The 22,048-nt window shown below is 41.3% G+C and overlaps 1 protein-coding gene across 2 annotated transcripts in view; it reads right to left on the bottom strand.

Annotated features, from left to right (window-relative positions):
* Positions 1-22,048, bottom strand: part of b4galt1l (DP-Gal:betaGlcNAc beta 1,4- galactosyltransferase, polypeptide 1, like) — an 88,842-nt gene that overhangs the window by 29,612 nt on the left and 37,182 nt on the right. For both annotated transcript variants that reach the window (XM_084331507.1, XM_084331508.1), the window contains one exon: positions 3,699-3,886. In XM_084331507.1, the coding sequence (XP_084187633.1) occupies positions 3,699-3,886 (188 nt within the window). The remainder of the gene's footprint in view (positions 1-3,698; positions 3,887-22,048) is intronic.

The raw sequence follows: 22,048 nt of genomic DNA, 5'->3' as shown, positions 1-22,048 counted from the left end.
TACCAAAAATAAAACAATCAGCTAGAGCAGTGGTTCTCAAACTATGGGTCACGACCCAAATTGGGGTCATGCGTAGGAGACAGTGATAAAGAAGTATGTTCTGGCAACATATTTTGGCTAAATATGCCTTGTTTTATAAATGTGTATTGATGATAACATAGTGCTGTAATACAATTTTTTTTATTTTTTTTATTGATATTTTTGCACAAATCTTTCCAATATTCACAAGACATCTTTCCACAGCATAATATGCAACATCCAAGATTTGTCTTTTTCGTAACATCATATAAAACATACAAAAGACTCATACAAACACATTAACAACCGACATGGAAATTAAAAAAGCACTTACAAAAAAAAAAACATTACCGTACTATACATTGTGCATATATATCCCTGATGCACATACGTTACATGTAGACCGATCTACTGTAATACAATTGTATAATAAATATGCATGATCAAGTTCAACAACGTGTGCTTTTATTTTGATATTCCTTAATTCCACATTGAAATTCCACGATACATTAAGTGTGGGGTCGCCAAAAAAATTCCTAAATAAAATGGGGTCGTGGTATAAAAAAGTTTGAGAACCCCTGAGCTAGAGGATGAAAAAAGGTCCCCATTCCTATTTAGTATATTTTGGCGGTGGGGCAACCCAGTTGTTTCACATGGATCTCGGATTGGGCCTTTAACTAAAAAAGACCCTGTCCGGCTGCATTCCTGTTTTTAACAAGAGAACAAAGCTGTCTGCAGGGCATAACTTTGAGGAAGTCGCAGCGTCCATAAGGAGTTTCTTGGAGCATAATGTTGTCTTCGCGATTGTTGCCATTTACCGCATTAACCAATTTCCTCCTGGGGATTATTTAAGTACCTACCTGCCGACAGTTAACGACCTGGCTTTCTTCTGTCGGCTAACGGTTGAAATAACATGACGGCGGCTTTGAAAAGCTCATTCCCTCTGTGAGAGAGAGTGATACAAGCCTCAGGCTGTATGTTTCTGTGAGAGAGAGTGATACAAGCCTCAGGCTGCATGTTTCTGTGAGAGAGTGATACAAGCCTCAGGCTGCATGTTTCTGTGAGAGAGAGTGATACAAGCCTCAGGCTGCATGTTTCTGTGAGAGAGTGATACAAGCCTCAGGCTGCATGTTTCTGTGAGAGAGTGATACAAGCCTCAGGCTGCATGTTTCTGTGAGAGAGAGTGATACAAGCCTCAGGCTGCATGTTTCTGTGAGAGAGAGTGATACAAGCCTCAGGCTGCATGTTTCTGTGAGAGAGAGTGATACAAGCCTCAAGCTGCATGTTTCTGTGAGAGAGAGTGATACAAGCCTCAGGCTGCATGTTTCTGTGAGAGAGAGTGATACAAGCCTCAGGCTGTATGTTTCTGTGAGAGAGAGTGATACAAGCCTCAGGCTGCATGTTTCTGTGAGAGAGAGTGATACAAGCCTCAGGCTGCATGTTTCTGTGAGAGAGTGATACAAGCCTCAGGCTGCATGTTTCTGTGAGAGAGAGAGTGATACAAGCCTCAGGCTGCATGTTTCTGTGAGAGAGAGTGATACAAGCCTCAAGCTGCATGTTTCTGTGAGAGAGAGTGATACAAGCCTCAGGCTGCATGTTTCTGTGAGAGAGAGTGATACAAGGCTCAGGCTGCATGTTTCTGTGAGAGAGAGAGTGATACAAGCCTCAGGCTGCATGTTTTTGTGAGAGAGAGTGATACAAGCCTCAGGCTGCATGTTTCTGTGAGAGAGAGTGATACAAGCCTCAGGCTGCATGTTTCTGTGAGAGAGAGAGAGTGATACAAGCCTCAGGCTGCATGTTTTTGTGAGAGAGAGTGATACAAGCCTTAGGCTGCATGTTTCTGTGAGAGAGAGTGATACAAGCCTCAAGCTGCATGTTTTTGTGAGAGAGAGAGAGATACAAGCCTCAGGCTGCATGTTTCTGTGTGAGAGAGAGAGTGATACAAGCCTCAGGCTGCATGTTTCTGTGAGAGAGAGTGATACAAGCCTCAAGCTGTATGTTTCTGTGAGAGAGAGTGATACAAGCCTCAGGCTGCATGTTTCTGTGAGAGAGAGTGATACAAGCCTCAGGCTGCATGTTTCTGAGAGAGAGAGTGATACAAGCCTCAGGCTGCATGTTTCTGTGAGAGAGAGTGATACAGGCCTCAGGCTGCATGTTTCTGTGAGAGATAGAGAGTGATACAAGCCTCAGGCTGCATGTTTCTGTGAGAGAGAGTGATACAAGCCTCAGGCTGCATGTTTCTGTGAGAGAGAGTGATACAAGCCTCAGGCTGCATGTTTCTGTGAGAGAGAGAGTGATACAAGCCTCAGGCTGCATGTTTCTGTGAGAGAGAGAGATACAAGCCTCAGGCTGCATGTTTCTGTGAGAGAGAGTGATACAAGACTCAAGCTGCATGTTTCTGTGAGAGAGAGTGATACAAGCCTCAGGCTGCATGTTTCTGTGAGAGAGAGTGATACAAGCCTCAGGCTGCATGTTTCTGTGAGAGAGAGTGATACAAGACTCAAGCTGCATGTTTCTGTGAGAGAGAGAGTGATACAAGCCTCAGGCTGCATGTTTCTGTGAGAGAGAGTGATACAAGCCTCAAGCTGCATGTTTCTGTGAGAGAGAGTGATACAAGACTCAAGCTGCATGTTTCTGTGAGAGAGAGTGATACAAGCCTCAGGCTGCATGTTTCTGTGAGAGAGAGTGATACAAGCCTCAGGCTGAATGTTTCTGTGAGAGAGAGAGTGATACAAGCCTCAGGCTGCATGTTTCTGTGATAGAGAGTGATACAAGACTCAAGCTGCATGTTTCTGTGAGAGAGAGAGTGATACAAGCCTCAGGCTGCATGTTTCTGTGAGAGAGAGTGATACAAGCCTCAAGCTGTATGTTTCTGTGAGAGAGAGTGATACAAGCCTCAGGCTGCATGTTTCTGTGAGAGAGAGTGATACAAGCCTCAGGCTGCATGTTTCTGTGAGAGAGAGTGATACAAGCCTCAAGCTGTATGTTTCTGTGAGAGAGTGATACAAGCCTCAAGCTGTATGTTTCTGTGAGAGAGTGATACAAGCCTCAGGCTGCATGTTTCTGTGAGAGAGAGAGAGTGATACAAGCCTCAGGCTGTATGTTTCTGTGAGAGAGAGTGATACAAGCCTCAGGCTGCATGTTTCTGTGAGAGAGAGTGATACAAGCCTCAGGCTGCATGTTTCTGTGAGAGAGAGTGATACAAGCCTCAAGCTGCATGTTTCTGTGAGAGAGTGATACAAGCCTCAGGCTGAATGTTTCTGTGAGAGAGAGAGTGATACAAGCCTCAGGCTGCATGTTTCTGTGAGAGAGTGATACAAGCCTCAAGCTGCATGTTTCTGTGAGAGAGTGATACAAGCCTCAAGCTGCATGTTTCTGTGAGAGAGTGATACAAGCCTCAGGCTGCATGTTTCTGTGAGAGAGTGATACAAGCCTCAGGCTGCATGTTTCTGTGAGAGAGAGAGTGATACAAGCCTCAATGCTGAAACGTATAAAAGGGAACCCGTGTTGAAAAACCATTGTGCCCCCCCGAGAACATTTTATGCCCCCCCACTAATTTGTTTCTGCAGCCTGGTCTGGAGTGATACAAGCCTCAAGCTGCATGTTTCTGTGGGGATAATAAAAAGAATGCAGTCCATTATTCAAAGTAAAAAGTCAGAGAAGCGAGGTGATGATCTTACCTGAAGCCAAACTTGTCCATCGAGACCGAGAGGTGCCGCGGCTGACTGAAGCATCTGTAGGTGTTGCGGTCGTCCATGGGAATGAGGTCCACGTCGCTGAAGACGAAGCAGTCGTAGTCGTACTCCTTCAGAGCCTCTGTGTAGCCAATGTTGAGCAGTTTGGCCCGGTTGAAGATCACATCCCCGTCCTGCTCCAAGCGAGAGAAGGGAATGATTAAAAAACGCCAGTTGAAGACTTTCAAACTATGGGTTGCTTTCATCTGTGCCATTTTAGCAATTTAATTAGCCTCAATGCTTAATTGGAGGGGTGTCAAATGGCAAAAGGCCACATAATGGACACTGAGGCAAGGTCTATAAAATCCAAGGCTGAGTCATGATGTGTTTGAAATTAAAAACACATGGGCCGTCATGATGAGACCAGAGAAGAATCCTGGTCCCAATTCCGGTCATATGGTTGCAGTGCCATCAAGGAAGGGTCCAGATGAAGAACCTTTCAAAAAAAACATGGGTCCCCCAAGAAGAAACCCTTAAAAAAGACAGAGGTCGATCAGAAAAAAAACCTAAACAAAAGACACTGCCCCTCAAGAAGAAACCTTAAAAAAAGAGATGGGTGGCTCAGGAAAATACCCTTAAAAAGACATGGGTGGCTCAAGAAAAGACCCTTAAGAAAACGTGGGTCCCCCAAGAAAAAAACCTTTAAAAAGATGTGGGTCCCCCAAGAAAATACCTAACCGTCTGTCTATAGTGTGGTAGTGAAAGGGTAACTTTCTGTAGTGTGGTAGTGAAAGGGTTAATATACATACATGTTTTCCCCTTTTTATTAGTAATGGTTTCTTTCTCTCAAGGTGCAACTGAAATCCAACAATGTCACCAGTAGTCATAGTCAATATTGAATGATAAGACCTAGTGGTACAATGTGACCACTAAATAGTTATGGCCAATGTGAATGATAGACCTAGTGGTAGGAACTGTGCCAGCTATGACAGGTTGTCATTTTGTTTCTGTATTTATATGACAAAAGGGGAATTCTACACCGTCCAACTGCACAGTAATCATTATGACAAACGGCAAGTTCTACACACAGTAATCATTATGACAAATGGTCCATGTCAAGTGTTAATGGATGAAGTACAGCCTACAGTAAGTCATTATTCAAACTTGGTTAGGAAGAGGACAACAGGGTCTGAAGAGAAGAACGGCTGATTGTTTTGACAAACACAAGTGAGTAGGGTGCAGTTGCCCAAAAAGCAAACCAGACATTTATTAAGACACATCATCTCACAAAACTGTAAAACAGACATGTGCCATATGGCATCATATGGTTTGAGAAGTACTGAGAGTTTGAATTTCCCCTCTTTGAGAGACGCAATCTGGAAGGCAGTATTCCATGTTACAAGCATTTAGGAGCGTAAAACGTTCCTCAGCCCTTCAGAAACTTGGAATATTTGAATCATGAAGAAAAGGCACAAGATCCTGTTGTATCTAAAGCAAAAGGTGCATGGGGAGTGTTTTGAGCATCCTTTACAGCATTATATTGTGCATGGGCTGTGTTTTGAGCATCCTTTACAGCATTATATATTGTGCATGGGCTGTGTTTTGAGCATCCTTTACAGCAGGGGTCAGCAACCTTTTTGACATGGAGTGCCTGTTTGAAATATAGTTGTAACTAGTGTGCCTCAACAATATTCCATGCATCGTAATTTTTTTCTCATAATCAGGTCTTTTTAATGATAATTTTTACATTATTACATCATTATTGTTATTGTTATTATTAACAATATTATTATGATGGTTGTATCAACCCTACATCTGAGTTGGGGGGTGGGGGAATGCAATGCAGACAAACAGCTGCATACAGTGCGACCATTTCACTCACATTTGCCCATTCATTTTTGGACACATCACACACCATCGGTGTGTGTACTGTACGTGTGCTGTCATAGCTCCACCTACAGGCCTAATGGAGAACACCAGGATGTGAATGGAGGGTGAATGTGAGGTATATCGTGTAAATAAGTTTTGATTGATCGCAAGACTACACTGTAAAAAAAAAATTATTAGTTACCAGAACTTAAAAATATTGAGTTCAGTTACTGTGCATTAAGGTTTTCAGTTTTCAATCCATAATAAGTTAACAGAAAAATAAGTACACAACCACATTATTTCAACCTAATAAAACTATGTTTATTGTCATTGTTTTAAGAACACAAGTTGACTTGGTAATACTCACATTTTGAGTAAAAAAATGGCTTTTAACATGTGCAATGTTCAATGAAATAGAAAAATAAATTATACAATTTGTTGATTAATCCCACTGGTCACAATGGTGACCGTAATAATGTTTTTGTTATAAGGCTCTGCAAATGTTACTGAATGATGTAGCAATGTATTTCCAGCTAAATTGAAATAATAAACAAATAAAGGGTCTCAATTAAATATGTGGAAGTAAAAAGAACCTGTGGGAGGATTTCAACAAGATAAATGCGACAACAGTGCAAAATAGTTCACTATTAAAAAAAAATTATTATTTTTAGTGCTGCCCCCTGTGCCTATGCAAATGCCCCCGCGTGCCTATGCAGGCACGCGTGCCTAGGGTTGCCTACCCCTGCTTTACAGCATTATATTGTGCATGGGGGGCGTTTTGAGCATCATTATATTGTGCATGGGGCATGTTTTAAGCATCCTTTACACTTTACAGCATTATATATTGTGCATGGGCTGTGTTTTGAGCATCCTTTACAGCATTATATTGTGCATGGGGCGTGTTTTGAGCATCCTTTACAGCATTATGTTGTGCATGGGACATGTTTTGAGCATCATTTACAGCAGTGTTGCGCATGTGGCACATTTTAAGCATCCTTTCCCTAATTAATACTTCAAGGTTCGTCCCAGTCTCGTCCCTGATCATTTAAAGGAGTATACAGCAATGCAGTATTTATTTTTCTTCAAGATTTCAGAATTTCCTTTAGACATTAGCACTTCCAAGCATAAATCGCCCCAATATTATCGCTCTTTCAGGTCGTTGTGTGCCGTTCCTTGTTTTGTGCGAATCCTCAAATCCTCATCCCTTTGTGAAACCGGTCTCAATACCACCGTAACCTCTTTGGAAAGACAGTGGGGGAAACTCTAACTTGAACCCTCTCAACCAACGAGACTTGGAGCTCTTCCTTCAATGCAGGGCTTATCTGTCCTTCCTCATCTCTCCCTCCTCTCCTGCCCCGTCTGAATGAGCCCAGGGGGCATCAACTGGAGCTGATGCGCTTAGGTGTCTATGGATGTCTCTCGCTGTAAAGAAGCCAATGGGGGCGGGGAGACGGGGCATTTTGTTCCGTCTCAATCAGGACAGAGCGTCTTTCTTTTAGGGAGACATAAAGGCAAGGGGCTCAGGTTTCACCATCTTTATCTGACAGGCAGTTCACCTGACCGGCTCCTCTCGTCCTGCCAGACGACAATCAACTGTGCAATTAGGGCGACGCGGCCTATAAATAATATTGCGATGTGCACCGAGGGATGAGAACACAAGTCAACTGGTCGCCGGGTGAGGTACTAGACACCAATAGAAACTCACCAATTACATTTAACCTGCAGAGGTGCCTGAACAAAGCACATTTCTACAACTCATTATAAATGATAACAAATGACAACTATTGTATCATTTATCGTAACGTTTTATTACATTTACCAAGGCATCACCCAGACCCAGGACTTGGTTTGTGCAGTGTTTATGTGATTTTTTTTTAAACAATATGTTTATTGGATATTTTTTCTTTTTTGTCAGTTTTACAGCATCAGTTCAACAGTTCAACATCAATAAAAAAGGAAATGCTGTCAACTGGCCCCCCTCCCCCCTTCACCCGAGTTGAATTTGACACGCCATCCTAATTTAACTGCCAAAAATAGTCTATTATGTTGGGTTCCATGACTCTTAAATAACAACGTTGGTCAACGGCTCCATTCCAGAGATTAGATAACACAAGTTGCTAGGCTACACATTGATGTGATCAGACCGTCTGAAGCTCACCTTGCTGATTTCATATATAGCTTGCATTCCAGTAGGCAGAGGTTGTTTTGAATGTGGCACATAGACTAAAAGGTAACCCATGTGTGAGATATTATTAGAATATATTTGTTAAAGTCAGAGGAAAGTAATAAACGTGTTCATGAGTGGAACACCACAAGAACATGTGTAATTAATCAGCCAGACAAATATGAATGATTAAAAACTTGAATAACTACTAGGGGTGTAAATGTACACGTACCAATGTACCAAACCATTTCAGTGTGTACCGTACCGTACCAAACGGCTGTGTACCGAATGGTATGTTAACCACTAACGACCGCCCACCGGGGGCTGTTTTTTTCACAATCTAATATAATTATTATTTGATTTTTTTTACAAGTCGATTATTAATTTCAATATAGAATATTCGTTGACAGCCCTACAAGTACAATTAGTTACTGCACACTACATCACCCCTGAGTGGAACATGTACCGAAAACCCGTACCGAACCTTGACTTCAAAACCGAGGTACGTACCGTGGTTTTGGTGTACCGTTACACCCCTAATAACTACTATAAAACACAGCTCATCTGGTTGCTCGGACCATGTATTTGGATTGTGGGGGTGCGGTCACACTTGATCGACAGCTCCCTTTCATCTCAAGTGCCATTTTATTTTTCCTTTTCAAATCACTCAAACGTTTAGCTATAAACTACCAAATCTATCAAATGCATCCTACTTGGTTAGAAAGCTTGACTAACTAGCAAACTAGGTTAGTTTGCTTTTATTTAACTACACCTTCCAGAGTATGGCGCTAATTGTTTTAGCATTTCCCATTCACATACATGAAACGGTTAGCATTAGCTTTGCTATGCTACACCTTAGAGCAGGGGTGGGCAATTATTTTTCCCGGGGGGCCGAATGAGCAACTGAAAATATGTTGGAGGGCCGGGCCAAAATGCCAAACTCAATTATGCATAATATACATTTTATTTCTATATAAAAAGCAGTAAATGGCATTGTTTTGACCCCTGGTAAGAGTGTATGTTATTATTTGGCAATTAAAAGGTGAGGTTAGCTTTCAAAAATATCATTTATTCAAATAGAATTTATTTCCAAAATGATAAACAAAATGTGAAACATTAATAACAAAGGGCATGTATGAAAAAGTGCTATACAAATAAAGTTATTATTTTGAGTTTCATATACTATTGAAACAAGGATTTTCTTAGCTTTCTAAAGACATCACATCATCTTATAGCCAAAATAAACAAGACATGTCACTGAACTGTGTAAAGAAAAGTGTCCCAGTAGCCTTTTTTACTTTACATGCCTATATTAAACATTTAATGTTTTCAGAACTGTGCAAAAAAAAGGGAAAAAAAAGATCAAGTGTCCCATTTCACTTGTTATATTTCCACATTTCAGTGTTCTTCAGCTCTTTTTTTTCATTCAGTGTGATAAATCCAGTCTCTGTTGAGCTTTAACAAGTCCATCAAAGTCAGGTTGCATGTCTGAGGTGGAGATGTGAAGCACAGCTGGCAGATGTTCATCAGTGAGAGAGGATCTGTACCTGGACTTGGTAAACGTCATGACTGAGAATGTCTGTTCACATATAGGTGGATCCAAAGAGAACCAACCTCTTCTGAGCATGTCTCCTCATGTTTGGAAAGTTCTCCTCCTTGAGAGCAGAGTAGAACTCTAGCAGTGATGCTGACTTAAAGTGCTCTTTCAGTAGTGAATCAGACTGCAGGTCAATGAGTTCAAGCTGAACATCAGTGGGTGCACTATCAACACTGCAGGTAAAGGGAGAGGAAACCAGCTGCATTTCATCCTCAACCTTTTTGAAATCTTGAAAACGCCTTGAAAATTCATCATGCAGTGCTCCCAACATGGATGAGTACCTGTGCCGGTGATCAGCTGATGGTTTGACTTCTTTCAGGGTTTTCATGTGTTTGAGATTGTTGCTGCCTAGTTGCCTTGAAATTAATTGCAACTTTGTCATGAAGGCTTTCACATGGCTATGCATTTCATGAGCAAAAATGCCCTTGCCCTGCAGTTGTGTGTTCAGTAGGGATGGGTACCGTTCACATTTGAACCGATACGGTACCGGTACCTGTGAATCGATACCGGTACCCAACGGTACCTTTTTTCTGTACTTTAGTCTCAAAAAATGTAATCTACCTACAGTAGGCCTACCTCAGTTGTGAAAAAAGAAATCCAAACTTCAAATAACCACACTTTCGACCGTTTTCGGCTTGCCCCAACTGCTTTGTTGTTGAATCAAGTCAAATCCTAGGTAAGCGTATATTGTGCGTGTGAACGTTGACATGAAAAAAAAATTAAAAAAAAAAATTAAAAAAAATTAAAAAAAAGATTGGTTTTAATTAAAAAAAAAAAATTATCATGTAATCTTTCGCGGGCCGGTCAGAATCATCCCGCGCGGGCCGTACAATGCCCAGGTCTGCCTTAGAGCTACCATCAACCCTGGGAAAACCATGCTAATGCGCTCTAGTTTGTATAGTGTTAGGGGAGCGGCTATGCTAAGGATGGCTCCAGTGTGTCATCGAACCATGATTTCAGGCCACACCAAAAATCAATAAAAAAATTTTGAAAAACTGTTTAAAGATCTGACTCCACAATGCAGTACTACATAGTTCAGTCTTTTCACACGTTTTCAGCAACTGTTTTCTAACATGTATAATGTGTTTAGAAACAAATATATGAATTTGCTTTACCCAGACTTTAAATGTTGTGATGACAACAGTGCGTACTAGGGCTGCACGATTCTTGCTCAAATGTGAATCACGATTTTTCTCCCCAAGAATTGAGATCACGATTCTCACACGATTCTTATTTTTTCAATAAAAACATTTATTGCACTCTTTCTTAAACAGACAACATAACATATATCAAAGTGCTTGACTTAAACTTAAAAGACTCTTGTAACATACAAAATAACGTCTCTTTTCCTCTCTTACGCGCATGCACGGGTCACGCGTGCGTCGCAGCACTTTGCATTTAACTACACCTTCCGGAGTATGGCGCTAATTGTTTTAGCATTTCCCATTCACATACATGAAACGGTTAGCATTAGCTTTGCTATGCTACACCACTTTGCTCTCGTCAGTCAGCTCCAGGGGTCATTTGACAACCTCTCCTATCTCTCATCTGGAACCCAAAAACAGGAATCTGGCGACAACTAAGTCAACACAAAAGTAAGAAAATATATTGAATGTTGAATTAATAGTGTGTTTTGCTTTACATCGTGTAAGTGTGATTGATATCGCAACTGGGATTGTTCCGAAGCAAATAAGTCAACACGTTAATGCAGCGTGACGTGAATGCATAGGAGCAAGTGTTTTAATGCAACTGATCTCCATTTTGACGCAAATGCAAATACATCAGAATCGGCGTGATTTAGAAATTAGATCGCATAAGTCTATGAATCGAGATCGCGATTTTTTCCCTTGCGCTTAATCGTGCAGCCCTAGTGCGGACGTACATTCAGCGACCGCAGTGAGCTGCTGCTGTTAAGTGTACATATAAACCTAGTCTCCTACCCACCGCTCTAGGAGAAAGGATTTTGGTTTGTGGATGATTAAAGCACAAGAAAGAGCTGCCAAATTACACAGAAGATTGTTACCAATTATTATAACAAAGGTTACAACACGACTGATTTCACTGAGGGGAGAACAATCGGTAGCATCTCGGAAGCAGAAGAGCCCAAAGACATCACTGTGAGTCAGTAAGAGCGGGCTTACACTACAAGACATTTTAACTCATTTTGTGCCAAGTTTGCTGTCCCACACAAATTCTCTAGATCTCACTACCGTCCGTTGAACTGTGACACGATATTTCTCAATTTGTGTGAAAAGCCTAAATGGAGCAAAATCTCGTCAAATGCCCCAACATGTATATCAGCCCTAAGAAAGATGCAAGAAACAAGTCAGGAAAGAGAAAAGAAAGAAGCCCACATTACCAGTAGGAACCCTCTGCCAACGGGTCCCGCTATTGGCCAAGAGCAAGAAAGGGGCGGGCCTCACCTCGTCCAGCGACCACGGCATTGGCCACAAATGCCTGACATGCAAGGGGGGGAGGGGGGTTTGAGCAAGGGAAGCAGGGTCAGGAGGAAATAAAAAAAACAAGGGAGGAAAGGAGAGGAATGGCAAGGAAGGACACAGGAGAGAAGAGAGGAAGAGAGTGAACATAGATAGCCAAACACACACCCAACCATTAAGCCATTAAGGGAATAGGCAAAAGTATTTTTGAAGATGAGGAAAAGCTATTCTCTGTCTTCACTCCACAATGGTGGATAGAACTTCCCACCAGTCAGGAGTCAGGACAGCTGAAACCCTCCCAAAACCTCCGCCGTCGACTAAAAACTCTTCTTCAATCAATACCTGAATACAAAAATGTTTAAACTAACTTACTGTCTTTTACTATTATGTACTTTGCTATTATGTCTATACTACTATGCTATGATGCCTATACTACTACCTACTATGTCTCTACTACTATGCACTCAAGAGTGAAGCACTCAAGTTCGACACCGTTTGACAAACAATACCTCTTACCCTTAGCCACCAGAGGTGTACCCCTCCTGCTGACTTGTTGTACAATTTTTTTTTAAGTTGCTTTGGATAAAAGCATCAGCTGAATGACTAAATGTAAATATAAAGCAGTCCCAAACTCTTCTTCCATCATGTATATTCATGCAGTGTTTCCTCTAGTATACAGTACACACAGTAAGAAGTAAGAACATTACCAGTACGAACATTACCACATCACTGTAAGAACATTACCACCCCACAGCTACATACAATTAATAGAACATTCAAATGTAGCTCAATTTCCCTCATAATGCACAAACAATAATAGGCCTAGTTTATAGAAGTAGTGCTCGGTCCACAATAATAAAAATCTAAATATGAAACATGTTAGTGCTACAACCTGTACTAGAACCAGAACTAGAACAACAGGGATGGAGGAGGAACAGACACGTGGTTCTAGTTAGGGATGGGTACCGAATCACGTCGGTACTACAGAGTACCGATTCACGTGAGATCCGCCGGTGCCACATTTCGGTACTGTAAAATCTTATTTTTTATTGTTTTAACATTTTTTAAATGTTTAAGTCCGATGACGTCAACGTTTCGTTTACAGCTAAACGAAACCTATGAAGTGTGCCTCACGTTCACAATACACGCGTACCTAGGATTTGACTTGATTCAACAAAGCAGTCGGGGGGGTTTGGCAAGCCGAAAACTGTTGCAATTGTTGTTACACTTTACAAAGCTAGATACAGACAACGCTCGCTGCAATATTATTAACAAATTGTTTTAAAAAGAAAATAATCTGCTGAAATACCGCGGACACCCTCTTGACCAAATCACATCTTTTGACAACAATGGTATTGGCATCAAGCCTAACTGATGTCTCTTTATGGAGAACACATCCTGTCTTCATGGGTCTCGTTAGTGTTTATATGCCAGTAAGATGTCTCTTTATGGAGAACCCATCCTGTCTTCATGGGTCTCGTTAGTGTTTATATGCCAGTAAGATGTCTCTTTATGGAGAACACATCCTGTCTTCATGGGTCTCGTTAGTGTTTATATGCCAGTAAGATGTCTCTTTATGGAGAACCCATCCTGTCTTCATGGGTCTCGTTAGTGTTTATATGCCAGTAAGATGTCTCTTTATGGAGAACCCATCCTGTCTTCATGGGTCTCGTTAAGTGTTTATATGCCAGTAAGATGTCTCTTTATGGAGAACACATCCTGTCTTCATGGGTCTCGTTAAGTGTTTATATGCCAGTAAGATGTCTCTTTATGGAGAACCCATCCTGTCTTCATGGGTCTCGTTAGTGTTTATATGCCAGTAAGATGTCTCTTTATGGAGAACACATCCTGTCTTCATGGCCAAAGTCTTCTTGAACCACAGTCACTTCTTCTGTGTAATAAAGAGAAATAAAACAACTCATTAGCCTTTGAACAGTTGTGTCCCTGACAACACCTGGTAGGTTGTTCCTACAGCAACAGCAGGGTGCATTGGCACAACCAAAGGCCTGCCTGTCACAACTGCCTGCCTGCCTGTCCAAGAGTAGAACCCGCCAGAATGCCACTTGTATACTTTCATTAAAAAGGTACAAGTGTTAAATAGCTCTACATTCCAACAGCCATCACTGATATAGAGTGTTTGGTCAGTAACGTGGGTCTCCCAGTCCCTCCACTCTGCAGTAACAGAACATACATTTTCTGGTATCCCTTCCCACTGTATCCAATCAGGAGAGAGAACCCTAGATATTTTTTTACTTATTTCAAGAAATCTTGCCAAGCCAAATTTGCTTACTGCACGGGTAGATTACTTTACTTGTTTCAAGTACATATTTATTTCTTATTTGTGTTCCCTCTCCTGGTGGGAAAGGTTGCCGATTCGATCCCGGCAGCGACTCAAGGGGTCCTTGAGCAAGACACTGAACGGCTAACTGCTCCGAGTGCGCTTGTGGCAGCCCACTGCTGTGGTTAGGATGGGTCAAATGCAGAGCAAATAATTTCCCCTCTGAAAACAATAAAGTACTAATTATCATCATCATTATGTGGGATTAGTGAACCACAATGGTGCGAGATTAGATGGAAGGCAGATATTAAACAAATACCTCAACATTTTACCCAATTGTGGCTTCCTTTGACTGAGCTCACAGAGTATGATATACACACACACAGGCCTGCCACGATAACACATTTTGCTGGGCGATTAATTGCCCCCGAAAATATCGCGATAAGCGATATTATTGCGACCGGTTAGAGAATTTTTTTTGAGAAATTTATTTCCCAAAACTTTTATTTTGAAGCCCACCGCTCCGTCTTTTCCGGTTTTAGACTTTTATTTTGAAGCCCACCGACCGGACCGGAAGTATTGTTGCGATTATCCTAAGCAGAACATATGAGCCGACAACATGTCTCGTCCGGTTGTTTTTGAGCTAATAACAAATGTTGAGATTGTTGGTGAACAACTAACTTTAGGTTAGTTTTAACGTTAGCTACTAACGTTAGATGCAGCTACTACAGGCAATCAACGATGAGGAGGAAGCGTCAAAGCAGTATATAATAGAATAGCTGTGGTGCGTAGGCACTGCAGCACGACTCGAAACTACCGGAGTGTTATAATAAATTAATTCGTGTTTAACTTGTCCCCGTGTCCAGTCCTTTGACCAGCCCCACCCGTTCATTGTAAACAATGATGCATGTAATTGTATTAACGTTATTCTGTGTTGTACTTGTAGCTATGCTATACGTTGTATTTCGTTTGTTAGCTAATGTTAGCATGGAATGAGAATCAAAGCTCTATCTTTCATCTTTATTTAGCAGTCCAGTTTCTCCGGGCAGTAGCGAGTAACTACTTGGGTCTAAAAATAGCTAACGTTACACTACAAATAATGCTACTTGGTTAAAAGGAGCCACACTATTGAGAAATGTAGTTAAGCTGTGGCGTTGCCCCACGGGGCTCCCGTGCTGTACTCTAGTAACGTCAGCGACCCGCCTCCCAACACGGACAGTGACTGACAAGCGGCACTGGTTCCGCCTCATTAAAACAAACGCGCAAATAGCAATTAATCGCGCCCGTCAAAATCATTGCATTCATTTTAATTATCGCAGCAATTAATCGATTTATTGCTTATCGCGGCAGGCCTACACACACACACACAAGTTTTCAGCACCTCTCTCTTTGCACAGTGAATCCATTATTCTACAAATAGGGCTGTTTTTATTTAATCACAATATGGACTAGTACAGTATCCAAATTACAGGGGGCTGCAATATTTTATAGCCTATAGGTAAAATGTGTGTAAAAATAAATCTTAAGTAAAGTATTGTGGGAAGCAACAGTTGTGATTGGAGGATCAAGAAAAGAGGGTGGGGCTTGAAATTAGTGAGATGTAAGAAAACATCTTTGTTTCATACAAATCACATCACAAATGAAAATAATGACACAAAAAATAACATTCCCTCGAATATCGTTAATCATATTGCAATAGACCCATCTCAGAACCCTGCCCTCTTTTCTTGATCCTGTAATCACAACTGTTGCTTCCCTACACACTTTGTTTGACAGGTCAATTGCAACAACTGTCAAAAGAAATATATATATTTTTTACCTTGACTTCTAATTACTAACACAACCAATGACATTTTTTTCAGTGCGAGTAAAATGTAGCCTGTGTTTTTCATAAAATAAGATATTAGACAAATAACCTTAACCACTACTACTAACAATCAATGACCAACTATTCAGAATAATTTAAAACACACTCGTGATTTTGAGCTAAAATAAGATATTATGCAGATTAAGTACTAACAACCAATGACTACTCATATCAGAACACCGCTGTGTCGACTTTTAAGTCCCAGCTCAATGGCTTTTAATGTTTGTTGTTTTTGTGTATTTTATCCCTCTTTTTGTCTTTAGTTTTTGCTATCTTGTGTATTTTTTGTTTACTTCTTTTTGTGCTGCTTGTGAAGTACCTTGTGCTCTTATGCTTGAAAGGTGCCAATATAAATAACATTTACTTAGTTACTCACTTACTATCAACATGAAATAAAATAGCCGGTCTAAACTTCTCGTTTGTCCCGACCTCTATTCTGTCTGCTTTGAACCGGTCAAACCAGTAGATAAGATTCCATGCAAGAGGTCTGAAAATGGCTGCTATGGGCTGGAAACACAAACATGATATGGTTTAATGAACAAGCTTGTACTGTTGACAGACAGACACAGCAGGATGTTGCGCGCCCACAGCCTGAGACAGCTGGTACTTTATCTTATGATAACACATGTCGGCCAGGCCTACACTTAATCAGTGAATATGATGTGTTTTTGTATGCATCTGTACATTAGGTTTGAGGTATTCAGCTTTTACTGCTAAATAAAGAAAAGCACTGGTTACTACTACAGTATTAAAAGATAATAATAATAGTATTAAAACAGTTCTGCACCCTCTACCATTTATACTATGGCTATTATTAAGTACAACTGCTACTAAGTTACATCTGCTGCACCAATTGACCCATCTCAAACCCGCCCTCTTTTCTTGATCCTCCAATCACAACTGCTTCCCTTGTAATTGGAGGATCAAGAAAATATTACTACTTCCTCATATTTCTTGTGAAAATAATCTCTCGAAACCAGCTTGTGACTGGTTTCCATGCGTGTCATCAGGGGGAAAGGCAATTCTACGATGTGGCCACCAGTTCCATCAAAATGTTAGGATAGACGTGCGCTACGATAAAAAGGTGCCCCATCACTGTGTGGAAACCTGTGTTTCTTGGCTCGGGAGCCACAACCACTGTAAATAAAGAGATGGCCTTAGGGTGGGAAATTAACCAAATGCTGGTGAATTTCAGAATTCATACATGTGTATGAATGAGTGTTAAAAGCCAAACTTATGATGTCATCAAGTATAAAGTCTGAAGCTGCTCCATAGACAATGGACTGGGAAAGTTATAGTTAGCCTATTTATAGATGACACAGAGCACAGAGGTACATTTTCTGTTCCAGAACTGAGATCACCATTATAGAATAAACACCATTTGATATAAAAATTATAATAATAATGAATTCTAAAATGTTCTGTGGGTCCACAAAATCAGTCTCTCGTTCATTGTCAATGGAGCAGCTCCAGACTTTATGTCTTTATACAAGTTTGATTCTTACTTCTCTGGTTTCTGGCTTTACGAGAGTAGCTCATGTTCATTGATTGAACCGTCTTAGTCTATGGAAATGTTAATGAGTGGTGTTCCCCCCTTAACTCTGTGTGGCTGTTAAGTTGCTCTACTCTGCTAGAGGATGTTAAGTTGCTCTACTCTTCTCTAGAGGATGTTAAGTTGCTCTACTCTGCTAGAGGACGTTAAGTTGCTCTACTCTGCTAGAGGTTGTTAAGTTGCTCTACTCTGCTAGAGGATGTTAAGTTGCTCTACTCTGCTAGAGGCTGTTAAGTTGCTCTACTCTGCTAGAGGATGTTAAGTTGCTCTACTCTTCTCTAGAGGATGTTAAGTTGCTCTACTCTGCTAGAGGACGTTAAGTTGCTCTACTCTGCTAGAGGCTGTTAAGTAGCTCTACTCTGCTAGAGGCTGTTAAGTTGCTCTACTCTGCTAGAGGCTGTTAAGTTGCTCTACTCTGCTAGAGGCCGTTAAGTTGCTCTACTCTGCTAGAGGCCGTTAAGTTGCTCTACTCTGCTAGAGGCTGTTAAGTTGCTCTACTCTGCTAGAGGATGTTAAGTTGCTCTACTCTGCTAGAGGATGTTAAGTTGCTCTACTCTGCTAGAGGATGTTAAGTTGCTCTACTCTGCTAGAGGGTGTTAAGTTGCTCTACTCTGCTAGATGCCGTTAAGTTGCTCTACTCTGCTAGATGCCGTTAAGTTGCTCTACTCTGCTAGAGGATGTTAAGTTGCTCTACTCTGCTAGAGGCCGTTAAGTTGCTCTACTCTGCTAGAGGCCGTTAAGTTGCTCTACTCTGCTAGAGGCTGTTAAGTTGCTCTACTCTGCTAGAGGATGTTAAGTTGCTCTACTCTTCTAGAGGCTGTTAAGTTGCTCTACTCTGCTAGAGGATGTTAAGTTGCTCTACTCTTCTAGAGGCCGTTAAGTTGCTCTACTCTTCTAGAGGATGTTAAGTTACTCTACTCTGCTAGAGGATGTTAAGTTGCTCTACTCTTCTAGAGGATGTTAAGTTGCTCTACTCTGCTAGAGGATGTTAAGTTGCTCTACTCTTCTAGAGGCCGTTAAGTTGCTCTACTCTTCTAGAGGATGTTAAGTTGCTCTACTCTGCTAGATGATGTTAAGTTGCTCTACTCTGCTAGAGGCCGTTAAGTTGCTCTACTCTTCTATAGGATGTTAAGTTGCTCTACTCTGTTAGAGGATGTTAAGTTGCTCTACTCTGCTAGAGGTTGTTACGTTGCTCTATACTCTGCTAGAGGTTGTTAAGTTGCTCTATACTCTGCTAGAGGTTGTTAAGTTGCTCTACTCTGCTAGAGGCTGTTAAGTTGCTCTACTCTGCTAGAGGATGTTAAGTTGCTCTACTCTGCTAGAGGATGTTAAGTTGCTCTACTCTGCTAGAGGATGTTAAGTTGCTCTACTCTGCTAGAGGTTGTTAAGTTGCTCTAACTCTGCTAGATGATGTTAAGTTGCTCTACTCTGCTAGAGGCTGTTAAGTTGCTCTACTCTTCTAGGGGCTGTTAAGTTGCTCTACTCTTCTAGAGGATGTTAAGTTGCTCTACTCTGCTAGAGGATGTTAAGTTGCTCTACTCTGCTAGAGGCCGTTAAGTTGCTCTACTCTTCTAGAGGATGTTAAGTTGCTCTACTCTTCTAGAGGATGTTAAGTTGCTCTACTCTGCTAGAGGATGTTAAGTTGCTCTACTCTTCTAGAGGATGTTAAGTTGCTCTACTCTGCTAGAGGATGTTAAGTTGCTCTACTCTGCTAGATGCTGTTAAGTTGCTCTATACTCTTCTAGAGGCTGTTAAGTTGCTCTACTCTGCTAGAGGATGTTAAGTTGCTCTACTCTGCTAGAGGATGTTAAGTTGCTCTACTCTTCTAGAGGCTGTTAAGTTGCTCTACTCTGCTAGAGGATGTTAAGTTGCTCTACTCTTCTAGAGGCTATTAAGTTGCTCTACTCTGCTAGGGGCTGTTAACACATTCGGGGCCAACCACGGACATGTCCGTGTTTCGGAACCAACGGTTGAGGACCAACCACGGATATGTCGGTGGTAAGGTTGTTTTGGCTTTTATTCCATTGTAATATCCTACTCAATGTCACCCTGCGGCACTGCAGATTTACCCTACTCTTGGAATTCCTAAAAGTGTATTACCGGCCAGATCCTCATAGGGGCGCTGTCTCGATAATGCAGTGTTCCCTGTTACAGACCAATGTTTTTTTTTTTTTAGTATGCATGGCTTTTTCTGTTAGCCTAAAGCTATGCGTGTAGCCGATGGCCTGGAATAGTTTTTGGGACGCTGAATTCAGTATGCAGTAAAGGAATATATCATCAGCCAATGGCCATATGGATCTACCAGATGGCGATCGATAACTGGGAAATCCTTTTGGGGATCCAACCAGCCACAGGTAAGAGCTTTTTCACGTAAATTACATGATGATCAGGCCTTGTTATCATAGCCAACCAGCCGATCAGCGAATAAGGCTACTGAAGCTAATGCCGTTATTGGTAATCAATAATCAGAAATGACATCCCCTGCCTCCGCCCTTTCATGCATTCATGGTGACCATGATACCGACAATATTCATTTTGAGTTTTAGCTCTAGCTGGTCTATAGCCAAAACGCCATTCGATTTAACGTTATTAGCTTAGCGCCCTATATCTCGCATTCCAGGAAATATACCAGAACATTCCGGTATATAGTTCATATTCACGACGCTATAAAATGGGAACGTATTGATGAAAAAATTATTTGTATAAGGCATATTGAAGGGATGGTTTATAGTGTCAATTGACAATGAGAATGGACAGATAGCAATAATATAAAAGTATAGATTTAGCTCTACAAACAGCCTCACGCACAATGAAAGTTTATTATGAAATGCTGGTCGTATAGAGTGGGATTAGACGGATCCCAATGGCCCTGAATGTGTTAAGTTGCTGTACTCTGCTAGAGGCTGTTAAGTTGCTCTACTCTGCTAGAGGATGTTAAGTTGCTCTACTCTTCTAGAGGATGTTAAGTTGCTCTACTCTTCTAGGGGCTGTTAAGTTGCTCTACTCTGCTAGAGGATGTTAAGTTGCTATACTCTGCTAGAGGCTGTTAAGTTGCTCTACTCTGCTAGAGGATGTTAAGTTGCTCTACTCTGCTAGAGGCTGTTAAGTTGCTCTACTCTTCTAGGGGTTGTTAAGTTGCTCTACTCTGCTAGAGGATGTTAAGTTGCTCTACTCTTCTAGAGGATGTTAAGTTGCTCTACTCTGCTAGAGGCTGTTAAGTTGCTCTACTCTTCTAGAGGATGTTAAGTTGCTCTACTCTGCTAGAGGCTGTTAAGTTGCTCTACTCTTCTAGGGGTTGTTAAGTTGCTCTACTCTGCTAGAGGCTGTTAAGTTGCTCTACTCTTCTAGAGGATGTTAAGTTGCTCTACTCTGCTAGGGGCTGTTAAGTTGCTCTACTCTGCTAGACCCTTTGGCAGGTAGATACCCAGACTCTTTTCCGCTCTTGAAATTCTATTTGGCTGATGGAATAATGAATCGAGCCTTCAAATGCAGGTTCATCTGATACAGGTGCACATGAGAAGAATGTTGAACCCGGATACCAAAAGGTGACTTTTATTTCCCCATCGTTGGCCATTATCTTCAACATGACGCAGCCTAGGGGATGTAAGGTTTATTACCTAACAATAGGTTATATTGACTTTATTCGCCAAGAGGACATTTAGTCTTGGACATGTATATAGTAGCAGGGGCGTCATTTTGGTATGGCAAGTTATACAACGGCATGCAAATTTCTCGATTCTGATTGGCTGAAACAGTCCATTTACACGTCTTTATTGGCAACAATCCACGGTCCTGGGCTCAGGACCCGCCCACAACCGAATCACATAATCACTCCGCCGGCTCACTCCGGGAGAATGTTGATAGCGCCAGAATGTTGATAGCGCCATAACGACTAAATATGAAGCGATTCTGTCAAGGGGAATGTGTTAGTCCTTTAAACAATGTTGGATGATGTAATTGATGGGTCTTGAGTCAATCTAGAACAAAAGAAAAATCGCGGATTGATTGATTGATTAATTGATTGATTTAAATTTCTACTTCCTTCCCACTGACTGCAGCGTTCACTCTCACACTGTCCGACGCTGGCGTACCCACAAACACACACACACACACACACACACACACACACACGCACACACACACACACACACACTCCTGTCTGCAACAGCGGGGGAGTCAGACTGAGAGAGAAGCAGCGCTGTTTTAAGTGAGCATGGTCTATTGAATTGATTGATTGGTTGATTGCTAATTTTATTACTGTACCCCTGGTTTCCAACTGGTTAAGTTTAGGCTAAAAGAAATAAATAAAAAAATAGGGCGAAGAAAACGTTTTTTTCCCTATAGGGCAAAGAAAACTTTTTAATTTGTTTTACCTACTTTATATAGAAGCATCTAAGAATGAAGTTCTATGGAAAGTAGGTCTGCATTCCCTTAACAATTGTGTGTATTGAGCCGTACTGTATTGTACCCATTCTGCATCTGGTAATAAAATTTTCAATCAATCATTCCAATAATACACAGTTGGACGTGTTAGTTGGTTGGATGCACTTCAAGCTGCTTCCACATGAGGCAACTTCTCTCAATCATTCCA

This window comes from Notolepis coatsorum (assembly GCF_963971535.1).
Source record: "Notolepis coatsorum genome assembly, chromosome: 16".
NCBI lineage: Eukaryota > Metazoa > Chordata > Actinopteri > Aulopiformes > Paralepididae > Notolepis > Notolepis coatsorum.
This window is presented reverse-complemented; position numbering and strand designations above follow the sequence as displayed.